Source organism: Athene noctua, chromosome 2 (genome assembly GCF_965140245.1).
Source record: "Athene noctua chromosome 2, bAthNoc1.hap1.1, whole genome shotgun sequence".
Taxonomy (NCBI): Eukaryota; Metazoa; Chordata; class Aves; order Strigiformes; family Strigidae; genus Athene; species Athene noctua.
In genome coordinates this window covers 106,544,533-106,571,687 of record NC_134038.1, presented here as the reverse complement: position 1 = coordinate 106,571,687, position 27,155 = coordinate 106,544,533, and the positions used below count along the sequence as shown (strand labels likewise).

General features: G+C 40.8%; 1 protein-coding gene across 6 annotated transcripts in view; it reads left to right on the top strand.

Annotated features, from left to right (window-relative positions):
• Window positions 1-4,683: 4,683 nt before the first annotated feature.
• ICE1 (interactor of little elongation complex ELL subunit 1) overlaps window positions 4,684-27,155 on the top strand; it is a 39,099-nt gene continuing 16,627 nt past the window's right edge. For 2 of the 6 annotated variants that reach the window (XM_074899812.1, XM_074899817.1), the window contains exons 1-13: window positions 4,684-4,830; window positions 5,670-5,728; window positions 7,285-7,320; window positions 7,764-7,781; window positions 8,566-8,677; window positions 9,686-9,762; window positions 16,556-16,593; window positions 18,489-18,571; window positions 18,839-18,878; window positions 18,963-19,019; window positions 20,711-20,800; window positions 20,876-20,929; window positions 26,343-26,695. In XM_074899812.1, coding sequence (XP_074755913.1) covers window positions 4,750-4,830; window positions 5,670-5,728; window positions 7,285-7,320; window positions 7,764-7,781; window positions 8,566-8,677; window positions 9,686-9,762; window positions 16,556-16,593; window positions 18,489-18,571; window positions 18,839-18,878; window positions 18,963-19,019; window positions 20,711-20,800; window positions 20,876-20,929; window positions 26,343-26,695 — 1,098 coding nt within the window. In that variant the 5' untranslated portion in view covers window positions 4,684-4,749. Of the gene's footprint in view, window positions 5,105-5,669; window positions 5,729-7,284; window positions 7,321-7,763; window positions 7,782-8,565; window positions 8,678-9,685; window positions 9,763-16,555; window positions 16,594-18,488; window positions 18,572-18,838; window positions 18,879-18,962; window positions 19,020-20,710; window positions 20,801-20,875; window positions 20,930-26,342; window positions 26,696-27,155 lie in introns of those variants that run through there. The other 4 variants (XM_074899814.1, XM_074899813.1, XM_074899816.1 and 1 more) reach the window with 4 other exon arrangements.

Genomic DNA, 27,155 nt, shown 5'->3' with positions numbered 1-27,155 from the left:
ACACTCGAGTCATTCAATGTCCTTTTTGTAGTGAGGGGCCCAAAACTGAACACAGGAATCGAGGTGCGGCCTCACCAGTGCCGAGTACAGGGGTCAGATCCCTTCCCTGTCCCTGCTGGCCACGCTATTGCTGACACAAGCCAGGATGCCATTGGCCTTCTTGGTCCCCTGGGCACACTGCTGGCTCCTGTTCAGCAGGCTGTCAACCAACACCCCCAGGTTCTCTTCCACTGGGCAGCTTTCCAGCCACCCTTCTCTAAGCCTGTAGCGCTGCTGGGAGTTGTTGTGGCCCAAGGGCAGCCCCTGGCATTTGGCTTTATGGAAACTCCTCCAGTTGGCCTCAGCCCATCGCTCCAGCCTGTCCAGGTCTCTGCAGAGCCTCCCTACCCTCGAGCAGATCAACACTCCCACCCAACTTGGTGTCATCTGTAAACTTACTGAGGGTGCTCTTGATCCCCTCATCCAAATCACTGATAAAGATGTTAAAGAGAACTGGCCCTAATACTGAGCCCTGGGGAACCCTACTTGTGATCAGCTGCCAACTATATTTATCTCCATTCACCACAACACTTAGCGCCAGTTTTTTACCCAGTAAAGAGTGCACCTGTCCAAGCCATGAGCAGACAGTTTCACCAGGAAAATGCTGTGTGAAACGGTGTCAAAGGTTTTACTAAAGTTCAGGTAAACAATGTCCACAGTCTTTCCACTAAGCAGGTCACCTTGTCATAGAAGGAGATCAGGTTTGTGAAGCAGGACCTGCCTTTCATAAACCCAGGCTGATTGGGCCTGATCTCCTGGTTGGCCTGTACGTTCTCTGCAATGGCACTAAATATGTTCTGCTCCATGACTCTCCCTGACACCAAGGTCAGACTGACAAGCTTGTAGTTCCCTGGATCCTCCTTCTGTCCCTTCTTGTAGATGGGCATCACATTTGTTAACCTCCAGTCAACAGGGACCTCCCTGGTTGGCCAGGACTGCTGGAAAATGATCAAAAATGGCTCAGTGAGCACTTCCACCAGCTCCTCAGTACCCTTGGGTGGATCCCATCTGGCCTCGTAGACTTGTGTGTGTCTAAGTGCTGCAGCAGGTTGCTAAACATTTCTCCTTGGATTATGGGGGCTTCATTTTGCTCACTGGCTCTTTCTTCCAGCTCAGGGGGCTGGGTACCTGGAGAACAACGGGTCTTACTGTGAAAGACTGCTGGCATTAAGTACCTCAGCCTTTTCCTCAACTTTTGTTACTATGTTTCCATCCACATTCAATAAAGAATAGAGATTCTCCTTAGCCCTCCTTTTGTTGTTAATGTATTTATAGAAACAGTCAACACTGTCTTTTACTGCGGTAGCCAAATTAAGTTCTAGTTTGGCTTTGGCCCTTCTAATTTTCTCCCTGCATAGCCTCACAACATCTTTATAGTCCTCCCGAGTTGCCTGCCCCTTCTTCCAAAGATCATAAACCAACTTTTTTTATCCTGAGTTCCAGCCAAAGCTCTCTGTTCAACCAGGCTGTTGGTCTTCCCCACGGGCTCATCTTTTGGCACATGAGGATGGCCTGCTCCTGCACCTTTAATATTTCTTTCCTGAAGAATGTCTGCCTGGATGACTCTGCCTTTCAGCACTGCCTCCCTCTGCAAGCAGCTGCCTCCTATCAGACAGGCACCTTTGAGTCAGAGGTGCTTGAAATCCAGCATGCAGATTTTCTGGTTTTGATTTGCTTGTACTATGATGTTCTAACCTCTGACTGCTCTTTCTGGCTAGAAGCAGGTGTTTCTGGCTACTTCATTCTGCTAGTTCACATCCTGACTTGACATAAATGGCAGTACTTCTCTGCTGCTTTATTTTAGCACTTACGCATTTTTTAAATTAAATAGAACTTCATACTCAAGAGTTCTTCACTAATGTAAAAAAAAAAAAAGTGGTATTATTCATGAGTAATGACAGTCACTAATAATTTCTCCAATTAATATAACTAATGATGAAAATCAGCCTTAAGCTTGTCTCAACTGGGGACTGTGTTAGGATGCTTCAAACACTAAATCCAATGACATCTTAAACATCATCCGGTCCTTTAAGTCTTTATTTATGCAAGAGCTCTCTGGAGAGTATGTGGAAATAAAACTTCGGTGCTGGATTAATACGAGTTTCTTTCACGCTTACTATAGTTAATAAGTTTTTCTGCTTTAAAGCTTAGACTGCCAGAGACCATGCTGTTGTCAGGTTGACAAGCTGTGAAGATGGTTAGGCACCTTCATTTCATCCGCAGAGCCTCTCTAATTGCACCTGTCATCAATATTGCTTTCAGTTACTGGGGGTGAGAGGACAACACTTTTGTGCTATGAATGACCACACAAGTGTTGTTTGTGTAGAACTTCTTTGGGAACATCTGTGTCTGACTCTTTCTGTTCTTCATTCATGAGAAACTAGAAGGATGATTTATATCTTCTCTATGAGCAACAGTAAAGAAATCATGCTTAGGTACTGCAGGCTATTTCAGTTCTTTTTAAATGGCCCCATTCAACAATGAGGAGATACACAGCTATCAACAGTGGCCAATTTTCTGTTTTATCATTAACAAAAGAGACCAAAGTCTCTATGTCTCAGACCTCACGACACACACATCTTAGCCCTGTAAAAGTCTACTGTTGAACTCACAGGGCTTTTTAAATTCCAGATTTATAACTCTCCTTTTAGATCCTGTCTGCCCCTCCTAGTGTCCTCCCATCCCACTGCCTCCTCTCTGAACTCTGATGTGCTCATCACTCAAGGTATAATGAAACAGAACTTTGGAACTCCAAGCCCTACCATCTCTCTTCTTCTTGGCCTAAACAAGTTGAAAGCAGTTTAAAAAAGAGCATTTTGTATACATTATTATTCATACTCTTTGTTTTAAATTTTAAAATCTCTTAAGTTTTTGAAGGAAATGCTTTTAATAACTAGTTTTTGTAGGGTGCGTTAAAACACATTTTAAAAATATTTTCTTCTTGCCAAGGAATGGGAACTTAACATAAAAACTGGCAATACTGAATTTTCATAAGTTTACTTTCCTACCTCTGCATGTATTCAGAGTCTGAAGCACTGAAACTTAGGAGTTTTTATAGAAGAAGTATAAAGAACTAGAAAATTTGGGCATCTTCAATGTTAAAACAGAATTTTAAGGATAACATTTTCACTTAAGGATGAAGTTGCAAGAAACACTGAACTCTTCTGAAAATATCTTATCTATTCACTTCTTTCTGATAGAGCAGTTTCTTTCAGAAGAACGCTGCCCTTAACTCTCTCACCTAACAAAGTGCCTTGTTACCTGACCTAACCACTGCCCCAGCCTCTCAAATCTAAAACTAGTGGAGCTCAGCTCCATTCCAGAAGGCCACTTCACACAGGAAATTTACTCACCCCACAGTGAGTGATTAATTCCAGTGACAATGTCACAAATTCTACTCCTGCTCTAATGAGTTTTTTATTATATTGTTTTAAAGCTCTCAAAGTAGAAAGACTGAGAAAACCTGAAATATTCTTTTTGATGAGAGCATTTATACAGGAGTTACAAGTTTCAATGCCTTAATCAAGGTCCGGTTCACCACGCAGATGTATGCACCATTGTTAGGGAGAAAGAAAATTTAACGTGGATCTGCAAATCTAGAGAAGAATAGTAACACCCTTGAGGAAAGTGTACAAACTACTAGGAAGACAGGAGTGAAAAAGCAGTTTGAAGCACCTGGATAAACTGTGAGCCAGAGAGAGTTTCAGGTAGACTCAATGCTGTGTAAGCAGCAGTGTTGCAAAGAGCCTTCAGTAGATAAAGTCCAGCAGCATGAGCTGAATAGAAACAATCCCACCAGCTAATTCACACTGTGTGCAACCATCTGTCCTGTGTACTAGATCCTGAATGATTGTTATGGAAATAACGGGATGGGACCGTACCTCAGCAGTAAGAGAGTGTGGAAACAACACAGCTGTCATTGCCCTAACTTCTGTTTCTCTAAGCAGTCGAAAGCATGGCGTGCAACGCATGAGGTCTCGTCCCCGCTTGCTCTCTCTCTAAAGATGTTGTGTAAGTCGTAAATGCAGGCAGCCATGATGATAAGTGAAACTTCATTTTGCCTCTGAAAACCTCTTTACGAACGCTTAGGTGAAATAAAAAGCTTGATCTCTTGCTATGAACAGCACGGTCCCGCCAGACGCTGAGTGAGACGCTCCCACTCTGAGCACTGGGTCTGCGTGTGCCGGGGAACAGCGGCCGCGCTGCCCCACCAGCAGCTAGCGGCGGGCCGGGCCGGTGGCGGAGGGCGGGCGCATCCCGCCAGGGCCGCGGTCCCGGCGACCCGGGCTCCAGCGGAGCGCGGCCCCGCCCCACAGCGGGGTCCAGCCTCTCGCGCCAGGCGAGAAAGGCTCCCCTAGCCCGGGCCGCGGCAGTGCCCGTCCATGAGAAAATAGTAATAATAGTGTTTGTAGACGGATGCGGCGGGCGCGGTGGCAGCCACTCGTTTCAGTGGGCCAAGCCGGTGTTCACCAGGCGCTTTCAGCGCTCGGTCCCCGCCGTCTTTCCCGCTGCCAGTAGTCAGGCAGCGACGGGTCACCCCCGGGGAGGGGAAGTTGAGCCGGGTCCTTGCTGAGGCGCCGGCGCGGGGTGTGACGCGCTGCGGCCGCGCCCCCGCGCCGCTGTCGGGGCTGGGCGGAGGGGCGCGTGTGGTTGCGCGGGGCGCCGCCGGGCAGCGGGGCCGGCGTGGCGGGGCGGGGCGCGGCGGTCACTATGATGCCGGGAGAGACACCGCCGCCGCCGGCCGGGACTGCAGCCGCCGCGGCTTGCGCCAACTGCGGCGTTCTCCAGCAGGTAGCAGCGGGCCGCCGTACCGGCGGCGCTGGAGCGCCCGGGGCGGGGTTTTTGCTGAAGGACGCGGCCGTGGGGCTGCGCCGGGCCGCTGGCGGGTGGGGAGCGCTGGGAGCCGCGGCCGCCGCTCCCGGTGCAGAGGGGGCGCGGATAGCGAACGTGGCAAGCGGGCTCTGTAAAAGGAGGAGCAGTGGCGAGCATTAGCCGGGCCAAATGCGGAGAAGTAACTCGCGTCTCTGCGGCGCGCCTAGCGGGAGCTGCTAGTGCCATTCTAGGCGTATCCTTTTGAGTTCGCGTGGGGGCAGCGGGAGGAGTGTCACCGTGCACCTCCCTTCTTCAGCGCTCTTAAGCGAGCGTGGAGTTGATAGTATAACGCCTTGGGCAATGATTGCTCTCCGTTTAAATGAGGGGAGGGCCCTGCTGAGAGCTCGGAGGGCGGAGGAGTCTTGGGACACGCTTTGAGTATGGATGGAGATCTGGGGTATCTAAGCTCCAATGATACAGGTGCCGTTCATTGGTAGTGTTCTGCCAAAGCTTAATTTGATTGTGAGAGAGAAAGTTGTGGGCATTTTAGTGTATAATCTACTGCAAAGGCAAGGTTTGAAGAGCTTTTGTTGTAAAGCCTCATCTAAATACACATACTTTCTTGTGGAGCCTGCATCCTCTATATGTATTTGTATATTTTTGGTGAATTGGTAGCTTGTCCGCTAAGAGAACTGAAAAAAGAAGACAGGTTATTGTATCACGTAAAACAGTAACAATTACTTCAGGGGTTATTTACAGTGTATAGTACTGGTTTTTGGGGTGAAACTTCTTTACCAACTTGAGACTCTTCCTTACAGAATATAAATGAATATGTAGCCGCATTAATTGCACTGAAGCAAAAAATGATTGATGGCGAGTAAGTACAATTGCACGAGTGTTGTGGGGTTTTTTTGGTTGGTTTTTATTGCTCTTAAGTTGTTAAAGCAATGCACCAAAGACATTTTGTTGCATATAGATGTTTGTTAATGTACAAAACTAAATTTTTCCTCGAAATGAAAATAATTTCTTCATGAACAGGTCCTAAACTTAGACTGTAAGGTTTCTTTAGTTTATACCCTAAAACATCCGTGTGTAATGGTAGTAAAACAAGGCTATTTTGTTAAGCTATAAAAACATATATTATTAGAAATACTAGCAGAAGCAGCTCTTTGAAGAGATTTATTTCATTTTATCTGTTGTGTACAGTATGAGAACTAAAAGTTGAACACAGGTGTATACAAACCTTTTCAACAAAATTTAGTCTGAGCATTAAAGTGTGAAATACTGTTGGGATTAAATACCAATATGAAAAGTGAGGCTGAATGTCTGTTAGAACAGGAAGGTTCAGAAATGCTTCTTGTAAAGTGTTTGCTTTCTCTTCTGTGATTGCTTCTGCTTTTTCCCAATAACCATCAATGTATGATTGTATGGAATAATGTATCAAGATATGTTATGTATACTTCTATGCTATGGCCTAATATCCTTGCTGTGTCTCGTAATTGTAATGGTTTATTTCTGATGTACCCTTTCCCAGGTACGTGTCAGTCTGGCTTTAACAAATCTAAATTCCAGTCCTGCATTCTGGTTTCCAAAAAGTATTTAAGCAAACCCTCATGGAGTTCGCTGGGACTCTTATTCAAAGCTCCTTTACTCTGTGTTCATGGATTCCTTTTCCTACATCCAAACTTTGTGTCCCTCTTCTCTCTGCCAGTGTATATATTGCTTGTGGGAATTACCTCTTCTTTAACTACTTGCAGCTCACCCACTTTCTTTTTTGCCTTACTTGGTTACTTTTAACTGTTGCAAGAGAAGGTGATGCAGCCCTGTCTATTGAAGTAACAGCCATGGTATTTATTTTTCTTTTTCTTCTCTCCATTCTTAAAAACCATCACATTTGAGGAAAGGAGAGTATAGCTTTCCTTGGTGCTGTCCCGTGGCCCACCGTACACCGTGAATCAGAGGAAGTGTTGCCCTCTTAGGCTGCTAGGAGAATAGTGTAAAGATTAAAGCCTTTTAGGGTCTTTTGAACTCTTTTTCTTACATTTATGTATTCTTTCCAAGGAAAATATCCTTTTAACTTTTGGAATTAGGATATGATTTTGTGATAATATGTAAATTCTTTTATTATACGTATATTACATTCTTTACCTCAATAATATGGGGTTTTTTTGGTATGTTTTTTTAAGATGCAAATAGTTAATGGCTACAAATTTGTGTAATTGCCAGTTGGTGGGTTTTTTCTAATATAAAGCAGGCTGATTTGAGGTTCGAATGTCTTAATGAAATGAGTTATATTGACTGCTATCAGAAAATACAAATCAATCGTACACTTTCTGTATTTATCAATAAAGCAAAAGGAAGGCTATCCTAAGACATGATTATCAAAATCAGGTGAGAAAATGAGTAATGTCTTTTTTTTTTTTTGTCTTGCAGTCGTTTGCTGACAGAATATCAACAGAAATGCACTGATATCCTTCACTTTTCTATTAGTATTCTTGCAGAATTAATATATCAACATTTCTTATAAAAGGGCTTGGGGCTTTTTATTGAATCTTTAAGTTAAGGGATGATGCTTCTAATAAAGAACAGGCTGGATAGGCTTTGTAAGGAAAACAGGGCTTTGGTATTAAAACTGTCCACTTAAGATCCAGCTGTGTCTAATATATGGCTTAATATGAACTAGTTGAAATCTACATTGCTGAGAATTACTTGTTTTTCTCATGTAACAGAAGAAGCTCTGCTTATTCACTTCAGACCTATTGAAATGTTTCAATGAAACAAGTTTTGCAAGTCCTATGTTTTTTGCATGGAAATATTCATTGAATGTTTCTTTGCAAGTGGTAATTGGATTGAAATATACTTAAGGACATTTGATAAACTGCTTTTAATTTTTGCCTTAACAAGAGATTACAGCTTCAGTTTGCTGAACGGTAAGTTTGATTTAAATTGTTTACTAAAGATGCTGTGTTCTTTATGTCTTGGGACAGTTTTAGGAGTATAATGTGACAGCAGCAGCCCTGGATCTAGGCTGAGCTTTTAATATGGCCCGTTCTTTTACCATGCTTCCTAGGCCTTAGTTAGCAACGATACCTTTGATGAGGAGAGAAATTTGTCCTCCTCCTACAGTACCTCTGTGAAATTCTTTAATGGCCCTGTGTTACTTAAAGAGTCTATAGTGACCAAGAGGAGACGCAGAGCTCATATTTTGGTGGTGGTTAAACGTAAGTGTATTTGGGGCAGCCATATTTGTGTGAAGCATTTTCTTGTAGAGATGTGGCTGTGTGCCCTTGCTTACTGTACTTGATTATAGAGGAAGAGGCAGCATATAATCTTTACAGTCTTCATCCTGCCTGCTGAAAAATCCCGCAGTGGACTCTGCTCTTGTTTCACAGCGCTACCTATGTAGAGACACTTATTCCTGGCACCTCAGTATAGGCAGCTGAGCAGTACTGCGTGGCACATGCCATCTGCTTGCATCTAGCTTTAGGCTCAGCTTAATGTTTTTAAATCAGCTGTTGACTTTTCTTTGACTGTAAAATGTTGGATGAAAAAATAAGAACACTTAGACTATTAGAAGCCTTTGGGTATCTCACAGCGTTTTTCCATAGAGAAAAGCAAAATACTCAGACACTTGCCTGAAGAATCAGTACACTGAGTTTGAAAGCAACCATGGGTTTTGGCAATTTTTTTTTTTCATTACACTTTCTGTTTCAGAGAGATCTCTGCTCTTCGTTGCCAAGTGGAGCAGATGCTACAGAAAATCCTGCCTCTGGAAAAGTGCCAGGAAGAGTTGGGTTCCTTGAAAGCAGAGTTGGAAGAGAAAAAGGTGTGTTTGTGAGGTTTAAATAACTTGCACTTTTCCTGTTGAAAGAAATGTATATAATGCTCATCTTAATGAAGCAGGCTTTAATGAGCCCAGTTGTTATTTCCAGCTCATTGGGACAGGCAGCTCTGGTTTTAGGTGAAATTAATTAAATGGCAGCAGGTTTCAGATAGGCAAAAAGTTCAGGCTTTGTAGCTCCTTTGATTTTTGATCAGATTATTTGGGCTTTATTTCCTTATTTAGGAAGGAAGGAGATGCATTCAAATTCCATTGGTTTTCTGTTCTGATTATATTAGATTACTGAACTCTTTATAACTCGTACTACTAAAAAGTTGCAAAGAGGATTGGTGCAGAATAGAATTTTGCTTCTGTTACCATTTTGCACATATGCTTTTACACTGTTAACTACTTGAGTTTATTTTTAATTTCTCTCCCATACCTTAGCTGAGATTTAGTCTACAGAAGACAAGCTTTTGACTGTTCAAATCATCTAAATATATACATTTTCTAAGTATTAATGATTTTTTCTGAAAAAAAAACCCCAACACTCTTTCTTGTAGTTTTTTCATGCTGGCACAATGTAAGATATTAACCTTTGTCTTATTACTGTAACTAGTTTTTCTTCTACATTAGAATATTTTTTTTTAAATACTTTTTCCTCAGCAAGCATTAGTAGCTGATGTCCTGATGGCAGTTTTTCAGAAAAAGCAGGATTATTTTCATGGTGTCTAATAGTTGTGCTCTTGTCTTCAGCTTTGAGTTCCTACCCAGATAGGTGTTGGAGGCACATACTCAAAAGATAGAAAGATATAGATTTTTTTTTTTTTTTTGTTATAGCTTTTGTCTTTAAAGAAGAAGAACCACCTAACTTTTCAACTTGCTTGTTTTTTCATTGAATAGACTTTTTTGGCTCTGCACTGTTTTCATTAGAATAGGTAAAGTGTCTGCCATATTTTTTTTTTTTTTCCCCTCAGTAAGGGCATATTTTAACTGTGCTTTCCTTCTCCACAGAGTTCTCTTAAGATTTATCGGGAGAGTCAACTGGAATATGGTAAAATTAAAGAAGAAATAGTAAACAGTGATGCAATGTGAGTGGTGCTTCTTTTTTCACAACCTTTCTCTTCCCCCTTTTACCTCTTCCAGAACTTGGTCTTTTACCTTACCTAGTTATGCTTACCATTTTGCTAAAATTTTTATGCTTATGGGCTCTTAGAAGAGGGAGTTGATGGAAGAATGGTCTTAAGTTTTGTAACAAACACTCTGAAAGGTAGGATTAATTTAATTATTACCCTGTCTTGAAGTGTCTTTTGGTGGTGGTTTAGCAAAGAGCTGTTTTTAAGAATAGGATGAGATTCAAGAAGCTGTAATTTTTCCAGTTTTAAGTGGTTCTTACTCTTAGCTTTTTGTTATCATGTTGATAAGTCTTTGAGACTGATATATAAATGATATTGCCAAAATGATCTGCACTTATACTCAGTCCTTAAAATAATTGTTTTTAAAGAAACAGCTCAGCAGGCCCTGAGCTGTCCACCATGTTTGGTAATGAGCAGGAGGGATTTGGCACCAGAAACTCAGGAGCTGTTTTTGCTGCCATAGAGCAGAATATCATGAAGCTCGCCGTGACAATTCCCGAAGTTTGTTCTTCCAGTAACCAGTCACTTGAAGACTTTCTTGCCTGGAGTATGTGTGTGTTGTCATGTGTTACAGCTCTTGATGGACTTTCTAATGAATTTGTCTAATTGCTTTTTAACCCTGTTACACTCCTAGCCTCCAAATCACCTGTATCAGGGAACTGTGACTTCGCAGTATTGTATGGAGTGATGCTTATGCTCTCAAAAGAGAACCGGGTAATATACAGCTGGATGTTGCAAGTTTATAGTTGTGGTTATTTTTCTCCATGTGCATCACTGCGTTTATCAACACCAATGATTACTCTCTACCTGCTTGGAATTCTAAGACTCTTCTGCTGGTTTTTGTAGTCAGCTTTTCTCTCTTATGTGTTCCAGCACACATCCCTATGGGATTCACACTGATCACTCCATCTTTCCTTCTAAATTGACTATCGTTTTTAACTTTAGTGTTCCTAAGCTATTTTGATGTTATCAGCAGCTGAGGGAGGTGGTCATTCCCCTCTATTCAACACTGGTGAGGCCACACCTGGAGTACGGTGTCCAGTTCTGGGCTCCTGTGTGTAAGAGAGGTATGGGCATGCTGGAGGGAGTCCAACAAAGGGTCACAGACATGATCAAGGGACTGAGAGGCATTTCTCAAATGAGATGCCCTAGTATCTTTACACGGCTTGTGAAACATATGGTACTTACAAAAACAGCAGCAAGCCACTATCATCCAAAACATTGTACAAGCAGACCAGCAGTTTTGTTAAGTTGCTGTTGTCACTTCTTGTGCTGGACTGCACTTATTTCACATATAGGTACTCTGTATTCTGTGATCTTAAAGGAACCTCTAACACATTGTACTAGCTAAGAGCAGCACAGAACAGCTATCCCATTGCTAACTGCATCTTAAGAGGGAACTCACCACCCTAATGTGCTGGCAATATACTGTGTCAGTATAGATGTATCGCCTGTGTCCTATCTGTCACTTAGATCTTCAAGAAGGAGGAACCAGGGAACTACAAGTCTCAAGCAACGACAAGCTTCATCTTGATCCCTGGAAAGTAACAGAGCAGCTAATCCTGGAACCCACTTCCAGGCACATGAAGGACAAGAAACTCCTCAGGAGTAGTCAGCATGGCTTCACCACACAGAGGTCATGCTTGACCGGCTTGTTAAACTTCTATGATGACCTGATACGCCTGGTAGATGAGGGAAGAGCAGTGGCTGGTGTCTGCCAGGCCTCCAGTAAGGCCTCTCACACCATCTCCCATAAGAGCCTCACAGCCCCTCAAGCTGTTGCTGTAGGGGCTGGATGAGCAGACAGTGAGGTGGATTGAACACTGGCTGCATGGCCGGGCCCTGAGGGTGCTGATGTGCAGCACAAAGTCTAGTTGGAGGATGAGGGGAGAGGAGAGGCGCCACATACTGGGTCCAGGGCTGTTCACCATCTTCATTAGTGATCTGCACAATGGGGCAGAGCGTAGCCTCAGCCAGTTTGCCAGTGACACAAAGCTGCGAGGAGAGGCTGATGGGCCAGAGGGGCATGTTGCCATTCAGCACAAGCTTGACAGGCTGGAGAAATGGGCTGACAGAAACCTCGGGAAGTTTGGCAAGAAGTGCAAAGTCCTGCACCTGGGGAGGAACAACCCCACACACCAGTGTATGCTGGGGGCCACCCAGCTGGAAAACAGCTTGGCAGAAAAGGCCCTGGGGATCCTGCTGGACACCGAGTTGGACGCGAGCCACTGATGTACGCTTGTGGCAAAGGCGGCTACGGCTATCCTGGGCTGCACCAGGCAAAGCACTGCCAGCAGGCTGAGGGAGGCAATCCTTCCCCTCTACGCTCCGCACTGGTGAAGCCACCCCTGGAGTACTGTGTCCAGTTCTGGGCTCCCCAGTACAACAGAGACACGGACGTACTGGATAGAGTCCAGTGAAGGACCACAAAGATGATGAAGGGGCTGGAACATCTCTCCCTTGAGGAAAGGCTGAGAGAGTTGGAACTGTTCAGCCTGGAGAAGATCAGGAAGATCTCATCAATGTGTATAAATACCAGAAGGGAGGGTGCCAAGAGGATGGAGCCAGGCTCTTTTCCATGGTGCCCAGTGACAGAGCCAGAGGCAATGGGCACAAACTGAAACACAGGAGGTTCCCTCTGAACATCAGGAAATGCTTTTTACTGTGAGAATGAGCGAGTACTGTCACGAGTCACCCTGGGAGGGTATGGCCTCTCCATCCTTAGAGATACTAAGAAACCATCTGGACATGGCCTGGGCAGGAAGCTCTAAGTGGCTCTGCTTCAGCAGGGTGGGTTGGACAAGGTGTCTTCCAGAGATCCCTTCCAACCTCAGTCATTGTGATGCTATAGCTATTTTATGTACCTTTGGCTCTGAGGCCATTTTAAGCAGTAGATCACATGAGCTCACTAATTTGAGAGCTGAGTTTCTTCAGAAGCATAATTCTAGTGAATTGTTCATAAAATGTTAATCTATAAGTTACTGTAAAATAATTTAGGTCAAAAATTATCTCTCAAGTTCTTTAGTCCAATCTGCCATTCAGAGCTGGTGTCAAAGTTAGGTTGCTCAGGACCTTGTCTAGCTGGATTTTGAATATTTACAGGGATGGCAGTTCCCCAATTCTGAGCTTATAACAAGTGTGGTAACGAGATGAATACACATGTCCACTGTGAAGATTTTAGGTATGAAATCATTCCTACAGACAAGCTTTGAAAGAAGTACTCAAAACACTAGCCTTTCCCAGAAGTAAGGTTGCTTATATAAATTAAAAGATCACATACTAAGGATGAAGTAAATTACAGACACAGTTGTTGTTTGTATTTATAATTTTCAACTTTTGAGTATTACAAATGTAACCACATTGTGGGTTTTGTAGTTTGGGTAGATTATAATACTGTATGTATTCTGCTTCTGAATGTAGCTTCTGTTAGCATACCTTTCTGTCAGCTTCAGTTGGGCATGCATCTTAAAAATCATATGGGAGTTTGAGTTGCATAGCATCTGTCCAAGTGCATCATCTGTGAGCCTTGCTTTTTGTGCATTACTAGTTTTAACATGTACCAATATTCTTTCTTAATGTAAATGTGTTAATGAAATTAGTCAGTGTACTACTGCACCTGTAAAAGTAACTGTTTCATGTGTAAAAATCATTGCAATGATAAATGTTGGCATTTAGTCGCTGTCTGGTTATTCAGATTCTTAGTTGTTTGAATCATAGAATTTCTATCTCGAGAAAGGGACCTGTAACTATCACTGAGTCCAGTGCTCCTTGTTCCTTGTAGGACTATCTAAAAATAAACCATATGACTAATAGCATTTTTCAGGTGCTCCTTGAACTCTGACAGGCTTAGTGCCCTACTTCCCTGGGGAGCCTGGTCCAGGGACTGACCAACCTCACAGTCAAGAACCTTTTCCTAATGTCCAATCTGATCCTTTCCATTTCCTTGTGTCTTGTCACTGATCATCAGAGAGAGGAGATCAGCTCCTCCCCCTCCACTGCCCCCCTTGAGGTGGTTGTAAACTGTGATGAGGTCACCCCTCAGCCTTCTCTTTTCTTTGCTGAATAAACCAAGTAACCTCAGCTGTTCCTCATAAGTCTGGCCTTCTAGACTTTTCACCATATTGGTTGCCCTTTTCTGGACACACTCTAATAGTTTGATGTCCAGTATTGTATTGAGACACCCAAAACTCTACACAGTCCTTGGGGTGTTACTGCACCAGGGTGGTATAATGAGACAGTTGCCTCCCCTGACCAGCTAGTTGTGCTGTACTTGATGTATCCTAGGATGCAGTTGGCCCTTTTAGCTGCCAGGTAACACTATTGACTCGCATTCAACTTGCCATCAACCCAGACCTCCCCGATCTCTTTCCACATCTGCTTTCCAACCTCTCATCTCCCATTTTGTATGTATAACCAGGATTAGCCCATCCCAGGTGGAGAATCTGGCACTTGCTCTTGTTAAATTTCATATGGGTGGTGATTGCCCAGCTCTCTGGTCTGTCCAGATCTCTGTAAGGCCTCTTTATCCTCAAGGGAGTCTACAGCTCCTCCTAATTCTGTATCATCAGTATACTTAACATACACATTTGACCAATGCATCCACATTATTTATAAAAACATTAAAGAGCACTGGCCATAAAATCAAGCCCTGGGCAATCCCACTGGTGAATAGCCACCAGCCTGATATAACCCCATAACTGAGCCTGCCTCCTCAGCCAGTTGCTTACCCAATGTGTTGTGGACTTGTCTAGCTGTGTGCTAGACATTTTGTCCAGGATACTGTGAGAGACAGTATCAGATCTTTGCTAAAAATCCAGAAAAAAATCTATCTACTGGCTTCCCATAGGTCAAATAGATGAGTGACTTTGTCATAAAAGCAAATGAGCAAGGTTAAGCAGGACTTTCCCCTTGTGAACCTGTGCTGGCTGTGATCAATGACTGCATTGTCTCTCAAGTCTTTTTCAGTAACTTCCAGAATAACCTCCATAATTTCACGTGGCACTGGAGTGTGCCTGACAGGCCTGTAAATACCACGGTCTTCTTTCTTACCCTTCTTGGACATTGGGACATTTGCCAGCTTCCAGTGAACTGGGACCTCTCCAGATTCCCAAGCCCATTGATAAATAATGGAGAGAGGTCCCGTGATTACATCGGCCAGCTCTTTTAGTACTCTGAGATGAATCCCACCAGGTCCCATAGACTTCCATGCATCCAGCTGGAGCAGCAAGTCTTGAAAAAGTTCAGAGCTGGGTGGGAATTTATCATCCCCCCCAGTCATGGTCTTCTAACACAGGGCTATCTGGGCATCCCATCATCGGTGGCAGAGGTGAAGAAGGCAGTGTCTCTGCTTTGTCTATGTCCCTGTTTGTTAGGTGACTGACCTCATCAAGTAAGGGACCAAATATTATCTCTGATTCTCCTTTTGCTGTTAACATACTTGAAAAAGCCTTTTTTGTTGTCTTTCAGTGTGCTGGTGAGCTTGAACTCTAATTGAGCTTTGGCTGCATGAATCTTCTCCCTGCAGTGGTGAACAGCATCTCTGTAGTCCTCCCATGTCTCCTGTCCTTGCTTCCAATGTCCATACATTGTAGATGCAGTAATTCTGTGCATTGGTCAGAAGATAATCTGCAGAGAAACAGAAGTTTGTTACCTGCTATTTTTTAAAGGGCAATCCCCCTGTTTTGTTTTGTTTTTTCTGCAAAGGTGTTTTATGAGGAGTTTTTTCTGAAATTCTCATCAATGGCTTGACTGTCAAAGCCATCATCTGAGTATAGAGAGTTAAGGATAAACCTGTTCAGGCAGAGAAGACCCAAGAGCATCAGTCTGTTACTTTATAGTATAAATGCTTTAACTAGTGAGTATGCCAGGGGTCTGTGATGTGCCAACATCATCGTGTTTCTGAGTGGGTTTTCAAATGTAATCCAGTTAATGTCTGAACTGATGATTAAAGCTTGAACATCCAGAAAGGCTTAGACCGTAATCCATTATATAAGTTTTAATATGGGGAATGGATGAATCGTGTTCTTTGTGAAAGTGATCAGTGAGCGCTGCTATCTTGTCTTTGCCAGGACAGAGTTCTCTCTTACTACATGAGTTTAAAAACTGTTTCTGGGATATTGGGATTTGACAGAAGGAAATAATAGAAGTGTTTAGTGTTTTTTTTTATTATTTTATTTTCCAGTTCTGTGTATGTTTTACATAAAAGGTAGAATTGGAAATGCTGAGGTCAAAATTGCTCCGAATGAATAATTTTTGCGGTTTGGTTTTGGTAAACACCTGAATATTCTGAACAAAAAGCTGTGGAACATAAGTGATCCTGGAGACTCTTCCTGATTATCTCATTGCTTAGGTCTTATTGATTGTAAACAAGGCTTAATTGTTTTTAAGGAGTAAAACTAACCTGTCTGTATTACATCACAGAAGTGCAAAAGACCAGAAGCTGGTTTTCTTGAGTTGCATTTGTAACTCCAAGTTGTGGCTGAAGGTATATTTATGTGCCTGAATTAGTGGATTGATTCTGTTAAGAGCAAACTCTACCTCTGTAACAGATACAGTTACAGAGAATGACAGCAACGTGCCACTGATTTAAGTTTTCAACTTCAGGGATACATTGGTCCCACAGGCCCTGGGTCTAGGAAGTGTGTTTTCTCTGAAATGGCTAGGTTTTTGTTTTTTTTTTTTTTTTCCTGGCTTTTTGTGCAACATAATTCTATACAAAAATGATGTATTAATTCCTTCTTTTTAACAGGAGAAAGAAACTGGAAACAAAAGTGAAGAAACTTGAAGGTAACTTTCTATATTGTGTTACTGTGATGTTGTCCTACTCCATCTCTTGATTCCTTTTTTATCCAAAGAAGTACTCGCAACGTTCTAATGCTGAGGCCCCAAGGAGCAAGGCAGGGTAGTACTATGAGTGGTACTTGGTCTCTGAATTACATCAACGCTCCTGCAAAATTTTTTCTATTGAATATCTTAGGCATATGGCATAAATGAAGTTGTAACGGAACTTCTGGTCATGAAAACCTGACAGGATGGAGTCTGTCCAGCCTGTCCAGGCAACCACATTCACTGCATGACTGTCTTTGTGGTGAAAAACTTTTCCTCATAGCCAGTTGGAAACTTTTGTGTCAACTTAAGTCTGATGTCTCTCGTCTTCCCACCATGCACCACTGAACAGTCTCGTCCCATCTTCTTGATACCTCCTTGTAGATACAGGAAAGCTGCTCTTGGATCCTTTCTAAGGTTTTTTTTGTTGGTTTTTTTTTCCTCTCAGGCTAATTAAGTCTAGTTCAATGAGCCTGTTTTCACAGGGCATGTACTCCAGCATTCTAATAATCTTGGCAGGATTCTTCTAGTCATGTTTATAATCATATTTAAATATGTAGTGATCCTGACACATGCTTTCTGTTTTTTAAATATTCTCGCGGTTGGTTTTGGTTTGTTTGCTTGTTTTGTTTTTAAGTAGAGATAAAGCACTTGTCACGTGGCACAGTGCTTTTCTTTGCTAGTAGAGGGTGGATATGCATAAAGCATTCTGATACTTAACTTGCTGCACTGTTAGTTGGCAAGGCAAATATTTTCATTCATGGCACACTCGCAGCTGTGCATACACAAAGTACAGCAAACTGAGTGACTTGTATCTTAGTGTCAGAAACTGTCCAAATCCTACTGTAAAGTACAGGTACAGGTTGTTTATTTTGATGAGCATTTTGAAGTTACATTACATGTCAGCAATTTTTTTATACCCTCTTGCCCCCAAAAACTCGGATTCTGGCAGAGCTAGAACAAAATACTGTGAGACAGTTTGCATTAGGTTCAGTCTGAGTGGCTAGTTTATCTGTTTTGTTCTTTTCTGTGTTCATTAAGTATCACAGCCCCTGTATTTTAGCCTGGTATCTTTTGTCAATCTGAAATTCTCCCATGATTGTTTTTTGTTAACCTACCACCTCAGCTGCCTTTTTAATGCTCTTTCTTTTGATATGTTCTCTTCTGTGACCTGATCTGATCAGCAGGCAATCTCTCCATTTCTCTTTTCTCTGCTTTCCCTGTGTAAGTCACCGAGCTGATCTCTCAGGAGTTCTTTAAAGTGTCTCTTTTGCTTGAGAATTTCCCTAGGAACCTCACACTCAGTCCTCACTTACCTGCCCTGTGTTCTTTATTCCCACCCATCTGCACTCTTCCCAGGTGTCTGTTAGACATGAAGAGATAAGGTACTCTTCTCTGATATTAGTCTTAAGTGCTGTCTGCATCTTTCTGATGCAGTTGGTTATGGTATTTTCATCTTTGAACCAGAGCTGCCTTTTAAATAGAGTAGAACACATGCAAAAAACATTGCACCTCATCCTTAATTTTATTCCCTTTTTTCACTTAGAGTATATTGTTCTACAGTACAGTTTCATTACAATATGACCCACTCTTCATTCTTGCATGTAAGTGAGAAAAGTTATAAATGTATTTTAGTAGTTCAGAACAGTAATTATGCGGTGGAAGATGACGTACTTGTATGCATGAGTTGTTATCTTAATGAGCCAAAATATAACTTCAGTAGATTTGTATTTCACGCTGTCTTTTTTTTTTTTTCCCCTGGTAATTTCATATGCAAACTGGTGACCAGTACTACTTAAATTAGTTGTCTCTCATGTTGTAGTTTTTAACTTGTGTTTTTGTTATCTTTCTTGAAGAAGCTGCAACAAAGCATGCACAGGACTTCAGGCAACTGAAAACTGAAAAGAAAAGGCTTGAAAAGGAGCTAAAGAAGGCACAAGTAAGATTTTTCTGGTCTTTTGAATTAATCTTCTTTCAGTATTTCTGGGGGAAAAAATGGAAGCTACTAGTAATAGGGATACTGAAATAGTAAAATTATATTTGTTGGGGATATTGAGTAACTAAACATAGCAATTCACTGTAAGATATAGAAATTTTCCAGCTGAAACATGACCTTTGAAATGTTGATTTATATTTCATGCTAATTAAGTGGATGCTCTACAAACTATGTATAGCCTGAAAAATTAATATAATTTAATTTTAACAGGGAAAACTTGATGGTGTAATTAAAGAGAAGTGCAGAAAAGGTAAGTGTTCACCTTTGATTGCCTTCAGATTTGTGTGTGGTATTGTTCTGTTTGAACATTTCCCCCCTCTTCTCTTTTTAATAGTTAAGCATGTGGAGACCCAGAGTTCCAGTGGAGATCTTACAACAGATATAGACAAAGGTAAGATTTTTTGTAAGACTGTTCTCTGTGTGGAACCAAGCATTACGAATTTTTGGTAGCAGAAGATACTGACAGAAATGTGAGAGCAGGTGTGGTTAATTCAGATATGCCACACTGATGAAGGACTAATGTAATAGACTTATTGTAATACTATTTTCAGTTTTGCAATAAGAAAAATACTTGATTCATTAAAATAACTAGTTTGCCCCCTGCATGTGTGACGTGAGTTTCTGTGCCATTAGAAAACAGAATGCAAACACGGAAGAATACAATACCATTGTCTTTGAAGCTTATTGAAATCAAGAAGGAAGCATGCAAAGCAAAAGACACAAGATAGGAGTGTAATCTGCCACAGTTCTATGTGAGGCTCTGTAAATCAAGTAGCAATCCAGGATGTATAGTTGTTTCTTGCCCTATTGACTTTTTTCCCCCTAATGATCTAAAATATCTGCTACAAATTATCTGAATCTAAGTGTGTAATGGAGGAAACCCCTGCTAAACTTCCTCTAAAGTTCTGAGGCCAAACTTTAAGCAAATTTAGGTTTTTGCATTTTTGCAGTCTTTCATGATACTTGTATTGCTTTTGAATTGTTTAGACATTCTGAAGGCAATTTTCAGGCAAAAGAACTTCCCTGCTCTGTTTCTTGCTTTACAGTATTTGTATATAAATTTTCTTGCCAAAATTAAACTTTTCTGAAAAAGTTAGACCTTGTCAGTTCTTGCGTGTCTTGGCGTATTTTTACTGCCTTTTGGATTGTACTAAATTGGTACCCAGTTTCATTCTTTAATTTTTAGTTAATGGCAAAATGGGAAAATTAAGATCTGTGCTCTAATTTGAGCTTCAGATAACAGCAAGGTGTTATTACTAATGAGAAATTATTAGTGTTGTTAATAGCTTGTCATGCAAAATTTGGCAGGTTTTCATCTTATGAGCTGAGATTTTTTTAGTAATATCTCTTCATAAAATAATAGCAGTTTGCTGTGGTCTTTTGACTTACAGAATTGGCACAAAACCAATAGTCTCAGTACCTGATTGTTGCATCTGATGATAGTTTTGGCATCAGTAGGTGAGGTGCTTGTGTATTTTGTTGAGGTTTTGGTCTGTTTCTCCCTCTCTACCTGCCCTTCTGGTTCTGGAACTGGGTGGTTTGGCATCACCTAGCAGTGGTTCTGTTAGGACTCTAGACAATGTCTACTAATGTTGTGGCCTGATAATTAATTCAGATACATTTAATGTGCTGTTGCTCCATGGTAAGATTAAGATGAGTTACTGCTGAGTGGGCATAAAGAAAAAATGTGATATAAATACTTCCTTCCTAAAAGATTTCCTTCCTCATTTATGTTCATGTCACCTGAGTTGTTTTAGCAAGCTGTTTAATTTCACTAATGCTACACTTTTACATTTTTCCCTGGGGGCTGCTACAACTTTAAGCCACCTTCATTATAGAAAAGAAAAGCTAAAGCATTCTGCAACTGTTCCTTCAGTCTGCTGTGTGGCTGTGACCAATACAGAATCCATTCCCTCAATGGCATTTAGCACTTCTCTTTCTCTGAAGCTAAAATGCCCTTATGTCCCTTGTCTTAATTTTTGTTGTAGGCATGTCTGTGTTCTGAGTAAAAATAAACATAAATTCTTAGCCCTTTGAGCAACTGAAATTTTCCTCAATTTATAATTATTTTTTTTTTAACAGAAAAAATAAAGCTGTTGTTAGAAGAACTCTGGATGTGCATAGACAGTGCAACAGGAAAAAGAGAGAATCAGGAAAATGATCCTGTCTTAGGTGAGATAGCATGCAAAGTCCTGAAATGTTCTTGAGGCTGTCTCTCTTTCTGACCAAAACTAAATGTTTTTTCAGCTTCTGTTCAGGATAAGGCATGGCCTGGAAAAAGAAGTCTGACTGCTACAGAAGGTAGGTTCCAGTAAATGTGAATTTATTAATATACAAGTGCGTCTTATTGGTATATCATCAGGTTAAGTACTGTTTGCATAACACTTTTTTGACAGACTTAAATACTTTCCTTGGTGATTGCACGGTCAAGTACATGTGTGATTAGAATATTTGAAAATAATGGGAAATTTGAACAGCCAGGTAAACTGGAATGCTCTTCTAAAAAAAGGTGTTGTAATTTGCTGTTGCAATTGAGAAATCAAATTATTTTACTATCAGCTGCTTTGACTATTTCTAAGTAGTCAAAACTCATCTCTCATGTTTGTACCTTAATTATTATATCATTATAAATTCTGCAGTATATAATGTGAATTAGGGGATGCAAGCACTCTTTTTAGTCTGAAACAAGCACATGGTAACATAGTTGGATTGTAAAATTTAAGAAGTTGTTACCACCATCTTCTGAATTCATACCTGCCGGAATAATAATAGATAACGGTGCATTAATTTTCATACTTGTGATTCAGAGAAACAAAACATATACCTTGGTGATAGCTTTAATTCTGTAGTGTGATATTCAGTATAATAAAAAATAGTCTGAGTAGTTATCCACATGCACATTCACAGCAAACTTGAACTGCTTTAACTTAAGATAACTGATGTAGTTTTCCCTCTGACCTCAAGAGTAATAGGTGCCTTGAAGCTGCATTAGTACTTCTGTAGTTGTCTCTCCAGAGTGTGCTTATTAATCTTTCATTTTCTTCTATTTTCTCTACTACTTTGGTTTTCTGTAACTCAGGCTGTAGAGATACTGTCTAGGATAAGTACCCTACCTTATTAAGACCTTTGAAGGTGAACTGTTTTCCTGTCTCCCCACCCTGTTAAGCATAAAAATTGCTACCAGTGTAGATCCCAATGAATCTAGTTTTAGATTGTGTTCCAGTGGACTCCACTTAAGAGGTGCCAAAACATAAAGACCAGCTCATAAACCAGTTTATCAACCTTACTCCCACCAGTTTAATGCAGCAGATCTGTGGCTTCAGCTCCAAAACTGAGCTAGACTGTTGTCCCCTGAGTTTCTGAATTCGATTTCTTGATCAAGAGTCAAATGACAAAGCACAAAAAGCTGAAGAGTTTGAAATACAGGTGATTTCAGGGATATTGGGTTCTAGTATCATCCCCTTCCCATCCACCACAGCTTTAGATTCCAAAGTCCTATCCCATCTTTCCTATTCACATCTTCTCAGGGAAACAATAGTACTTTCACAAAAGGAAGCAATTGAGCAATTGTCCATAGCAGCACCTTCTAGTCAGTCCTCTTTTGCTTTTGTTGGAGTGGCTAGGCATCGTAGAAATTCTTCATACTTTCTGCTGCCTTGGGTTTGTTTTTTTCCCTGTTAAGCCTAAGACAGCCATCTTGTTCTGCACCTCATGAAAGTGGCGATTACCTTGGATTCATAATAGCAAAATGCTTCTGTTCACAGATGCAAAATTCTAACAGAAAAAAAGGATTTTAATGAGTTGGCCCTCATTTCTTGTTCCATATTATGATCATTTCATCTTAGAGGGCAAATCAGCTTGATGGTAGTATTGCTGAAGCATCTTTTCCAGAGAGTGTCAGTTCATCTGTCTTCCTGGATCTAGTCTTTCAGGAAGATACCTCTTTGGCTGATTCATTAAGTACACTGTAAAATACAGCGTGCTGTAAAATACCCAGAGCTATGCATTACAATCAGTGCATTCTCTGTTCCACCAAGGTTGATACCACCTTGAATGGCTTTTTTGAAGAACATGTTCATGTAGGAAAACTGGAAAACTCATCAGACTTTCCATTCATGCTTTTTCCAATAAATGTGCCATTGTGAAAGCCTCATAGGACAATGACTTTTTGCCATACTTAATTTAAAAGCATTTTTGCTTGGTCTTGGTAGTATTGCTACAAATCTACCAGTAATAAAGTTGGCTGTACCTGCAGCTGATCATCAGACCAATAACCTTAGACCATAATCTAAGGTTAATAAGACATTGCTGGTTTTCTAAGTTTTGGAAAACTTTCCCATGTAATTTGAGCATAAACTCACATACATTGTGAAGGGGCATGCGAAAAAGCATTTGAAGAATCTTGCAGCCCGATGCTGAAAATTTTGGTAATTTGGATTCTCCAACATGCACTGTTCATATGCAGGCTTATGGTGGCAGGAGATGAGAGAAAATGGGAAGACCATGTCTTGGAGGAGATGAGCCTCTTCAAGTAGTATGTATACTACAGGGTTCTGAGCTAAATCTGGCCTACTGCAGATCGATATCCATCTTATCCGATCTTCCTTTTCATTTGGGGATCCACAATAGAGGAGAAGCTGCATGTAGATGTTAAGAGCGGGGATGGAAGGGAGCACTGGAGGTCCCTTGGTGTCTGCTTTAATACCAGATAAAAGGAGATACAAGGCAGTGACATTACATGTAAAATACAAAGATAAGACTGAATCTCTAAGGACCTGTGTGTGTTTTATGGTCTCAGATTAAAGTCCACAGGATGTGAGTGATTTAAAAAGCAGATCTTTTTTCTGTTTATAAGATCATATGAAAATCTCTCAAGATAACATCTTTTTAGGTAGTGTAGCACTGAGCATTTAGTTTCAGGTATGCACTGTGTACCCAAATGATTTGTTTCATATGATGACATGTGTGAATTTGCTGTCTCGAAAAACAGAATAGTGTCTCTAGCTCTAAAGAATAACTAATGTATGAAGCGTCCTGAAATTCACATAATTGTAAACAGGTTGAAAAATCAAGGGTTGTTGGCACAGCATTAGAAACTTTCTGTGAAGGGATTTTTCCTCAGAGAAATATTGCAGCTTGTCCTTGAGAAGTGTTCGGTGGCTGCTGCCAGGCATTTGCAATCACTGTGCTGATAGTAAGGAGTTTTTGCTGTAAAACAGGAGAGATTTTATGGCTAGATTAATTATTTTGATAATAACCAGCATCTTAATCTGGTTCATCTTTCTGAGAGAAAAAACCAAGACTTGTTTCAGAAAGTTGCTTTGTTTAGGGTAGGGAAAGGAGAGGACCTTGATTTGCAACAGTGAGTTGCCCTGCGATGTGGACAATCAAGAGCACAGATTTGAGTTGTAATATTCAATTTGTTTAGTACCAAGGCAAATTATGTTAGCTGTGGATTGTTTATTTCATCTCTGCTCTCCGTTCTCCATCCTTCATCAAGGAAATATTTCACAGTAGTGTGTGGTAGGTTTTGATGGTGTTTTCAGATGAGTAATCTTAACCTTCTCTCAGAAGTGGGAGAAGGGAGCAATATAAGGGTTTGAAGCTATGTGGATTAGATTCCAGGTTGTAGATTTGAGGACAAAACTTAACCATTTTGGTAGGTGACATAATGAAAAGGAGTGTGATTCCCAGGATAAAGTAAAATTTGTCCATGCAATATGACCTTTGAGAGGATTTTTCCAATGAGAAGGGCTTAATATCGGGAGGGCTTTTCATGGACCTGAAGTTCAGGCCAAGGTGCCAAAGAGTTGGCAGTTTCCTACAGAGAAGTTTATCCTGAACCTTGGAAAACTGATGTGACAACTCTTCCTACACATAAAGGTATAACCATAAAAAAGCATCTTATTCCTAAAGAAAATTAAAAAAAGTTATCAGGAACTGGGTTGGAAAGGGATGAGGAGAGAAGGATGGAGACTCCTAGTTATTCAGAAAATATATCTTTGATCCATTTTTCAGTGGATGGTGTGTATCAATGTTCTTGGGCTCCATATAGCTGATATGACTGATCTTGAGAATATAGATAAGATGCAAAGTTCCTGATAACTTAGTACTGTTGTGTAGTTCACGGTGCAAAGTAAACTTCCCATCTGTGTAATTGAAGTTCTTCTAGGGGCAAAATATGGAACTCTGTGTTTCTGCCCCCTCAGTGTGGAGAAAGTTCCGAGCTTATAACTGGTTGGCACAAAGGAGCATGAAAGAAATTTGATAGAATCTAAGATTCTCTGGGAGGTCACTTTCACCTATGGAATTAAATTAGTGGTTTTGAACCTGATTGATGCTGCTTCAGGAGTATCTCTTCAGGTTCTAGTAGTGAATAAACACTGACAGCAATAATGAAGCTCACAGAATGCAAGTTGAGCCAATTAAATTAATACATCCTGAGTTCAAAACCATTTGGTGCATGTGCTGTTCTTTATACTGTAGGATGGTACTTGGATGTACATAGAACAGGCTTAATGTCTTGCTTGAATACTGCTGATTCTGTGTCCAGTAGTGTTTGTGAGCATTATAAACAAGATCACACATACAAATGTGGGTTAAGAATTGTAAATGCTACAGGTTCTAGTTCCATGTGGCACACTGAGGTTTTGGAATTGCTGATTTCTACTGTTTTATTGGAGGTCATCTTTTTATAAAATCATAGAATTTAAATTTCAGAAAATTGGGCCATATTTTCACTGTCGAAAGTATCTAGCACAATTATAATCGATATTTAAATTCTTTGTCTTTGCTGTTTAGACTTTTCTTGGGCAAGTGCTTTGTCTGCATGCATAAGAAATAGGTTACTGTGTAATAATAAAAAGTTTGATTTTAAAGGGAACAAAATAAAAGTACAATGCAAATAATCACACAGCATTTGAACATGCTTTCTTGCTTGCTAGAATAGCTGTAAAGCTGGTATAGTTGACATCTTGAAAAGGTGTTGTCAGCTGCTCAGTATCTTTCATTGTCTTGGTGGTTCAAACTCCTTTGTGCATAGGTATGTTGGAGGGGAACCTTTCTTCCAAAAGTTTTTTTTAAGGGTTCAGCTTTAACTAAGATGCATCATTAAAGACAAAATTTTGTACCATTAGACTCAATATTAAAATTTAAAGAACAAAATATGAGTATTAAATCATAAAACCGGGAATATAGCTAAGAACTCCCTTACTGTGTTTATGACAGGGTATAATTGTAACTGGCCTGCAAGTGCTGCTGCTGCCTCTAAGCTTCAGGTTGCTTTAAGCTAGCATTACACCCTGAGTGGGGAATGCCACTGCATGCTTGTCCTGCTTTTCCTGAACATCAGTTACTGGGCTAAAACTGCAATAAACCGCTGAGGTGTATGGACCTTCAGTCCTACCCAGTATGGCCCTTGCTGATAAGAAAAACTGGAAGGAATAGCCTTAATGATCCAAGCCAGAAAGTGGTTTGGGTGGGAGCTCTTTGCGCATATGTATACTCTTCTAATGAAAAAAGATTTGTTTGTGAATAACAACATCTGATCTCTGTAACAAAAATATTTCTGAAAGTGACATTAAGTGCTGCTTATTACTAATCTGTGGAAATATCACTTGAAAAGATGGTAATGCATTCTTACTACTCTGGTATATTGTTTTTATAAAGAAAAATGAGAGAGGAAAAAATTCTTAACAATATTTTTGTGTCTTAGAAACTGTACAAGTCCACCAAAAGATGAGGAAGTGTGATGGCAAAACCCTACCATGGTATTCTTCACTGGAAAGTGTTACAAAGCAAAATTCTGTAACAGCCATGCAACTTCAAGCAAGTACTGAGTCTGTTGGAGGTGACTGTGTGGAGAACAGGACTACTGAAGAATGTCTGCACAGTGGTGAGGATAAAACTGTAGATGTGATAAAACAGACTGATGGGGCACACAGCAGTTCAGACTTCTCTGATCAGGAGCAAAAGGGCCCAGGTGGAAGTGTGATGGATATATTGAATTGGGCCAGGCCTCTCCCTGCTCTACTTTCTCCAGTACAGCTTTCACCACTAACTACAGAGGTGAGTTTCAGGATGTGTCTGTCTTGTCACTAACTTGGTCATACAATTAGTGCAAAAATAATTATTTGATATTTCTGGGCTTTTTTACTTTTTAAAATATTAGTTACTCATGCACTAAAAGGGTCTCTGTGTGAGTGTTAAGATCCGTATGGATACTTTTTAGCCTTCTAGCATGTTCTGCCTGTGGAAGGGGACAAAATATAATTTTCAGAAGTATATTTAAAACAAAATTACCTGAGTCTCAACTGCTGTCATAATTTCTTTTCCTGGTGTTGCAGACTTACAGCCCAACTCCTGTTGTGTGTAAGCATGACTTTCATAGCAAAATTCCACAGCTTGAAAGTCAAAGGGAACCTACTAAAATGTTCTTTTCCAGTAATCTTAGAAGGCAGATAGGTAGGTAAAGAAGTCTCTGAATTTTCATAGAAGTTCTTTTCATTTGCCATGAAGAACAATGATG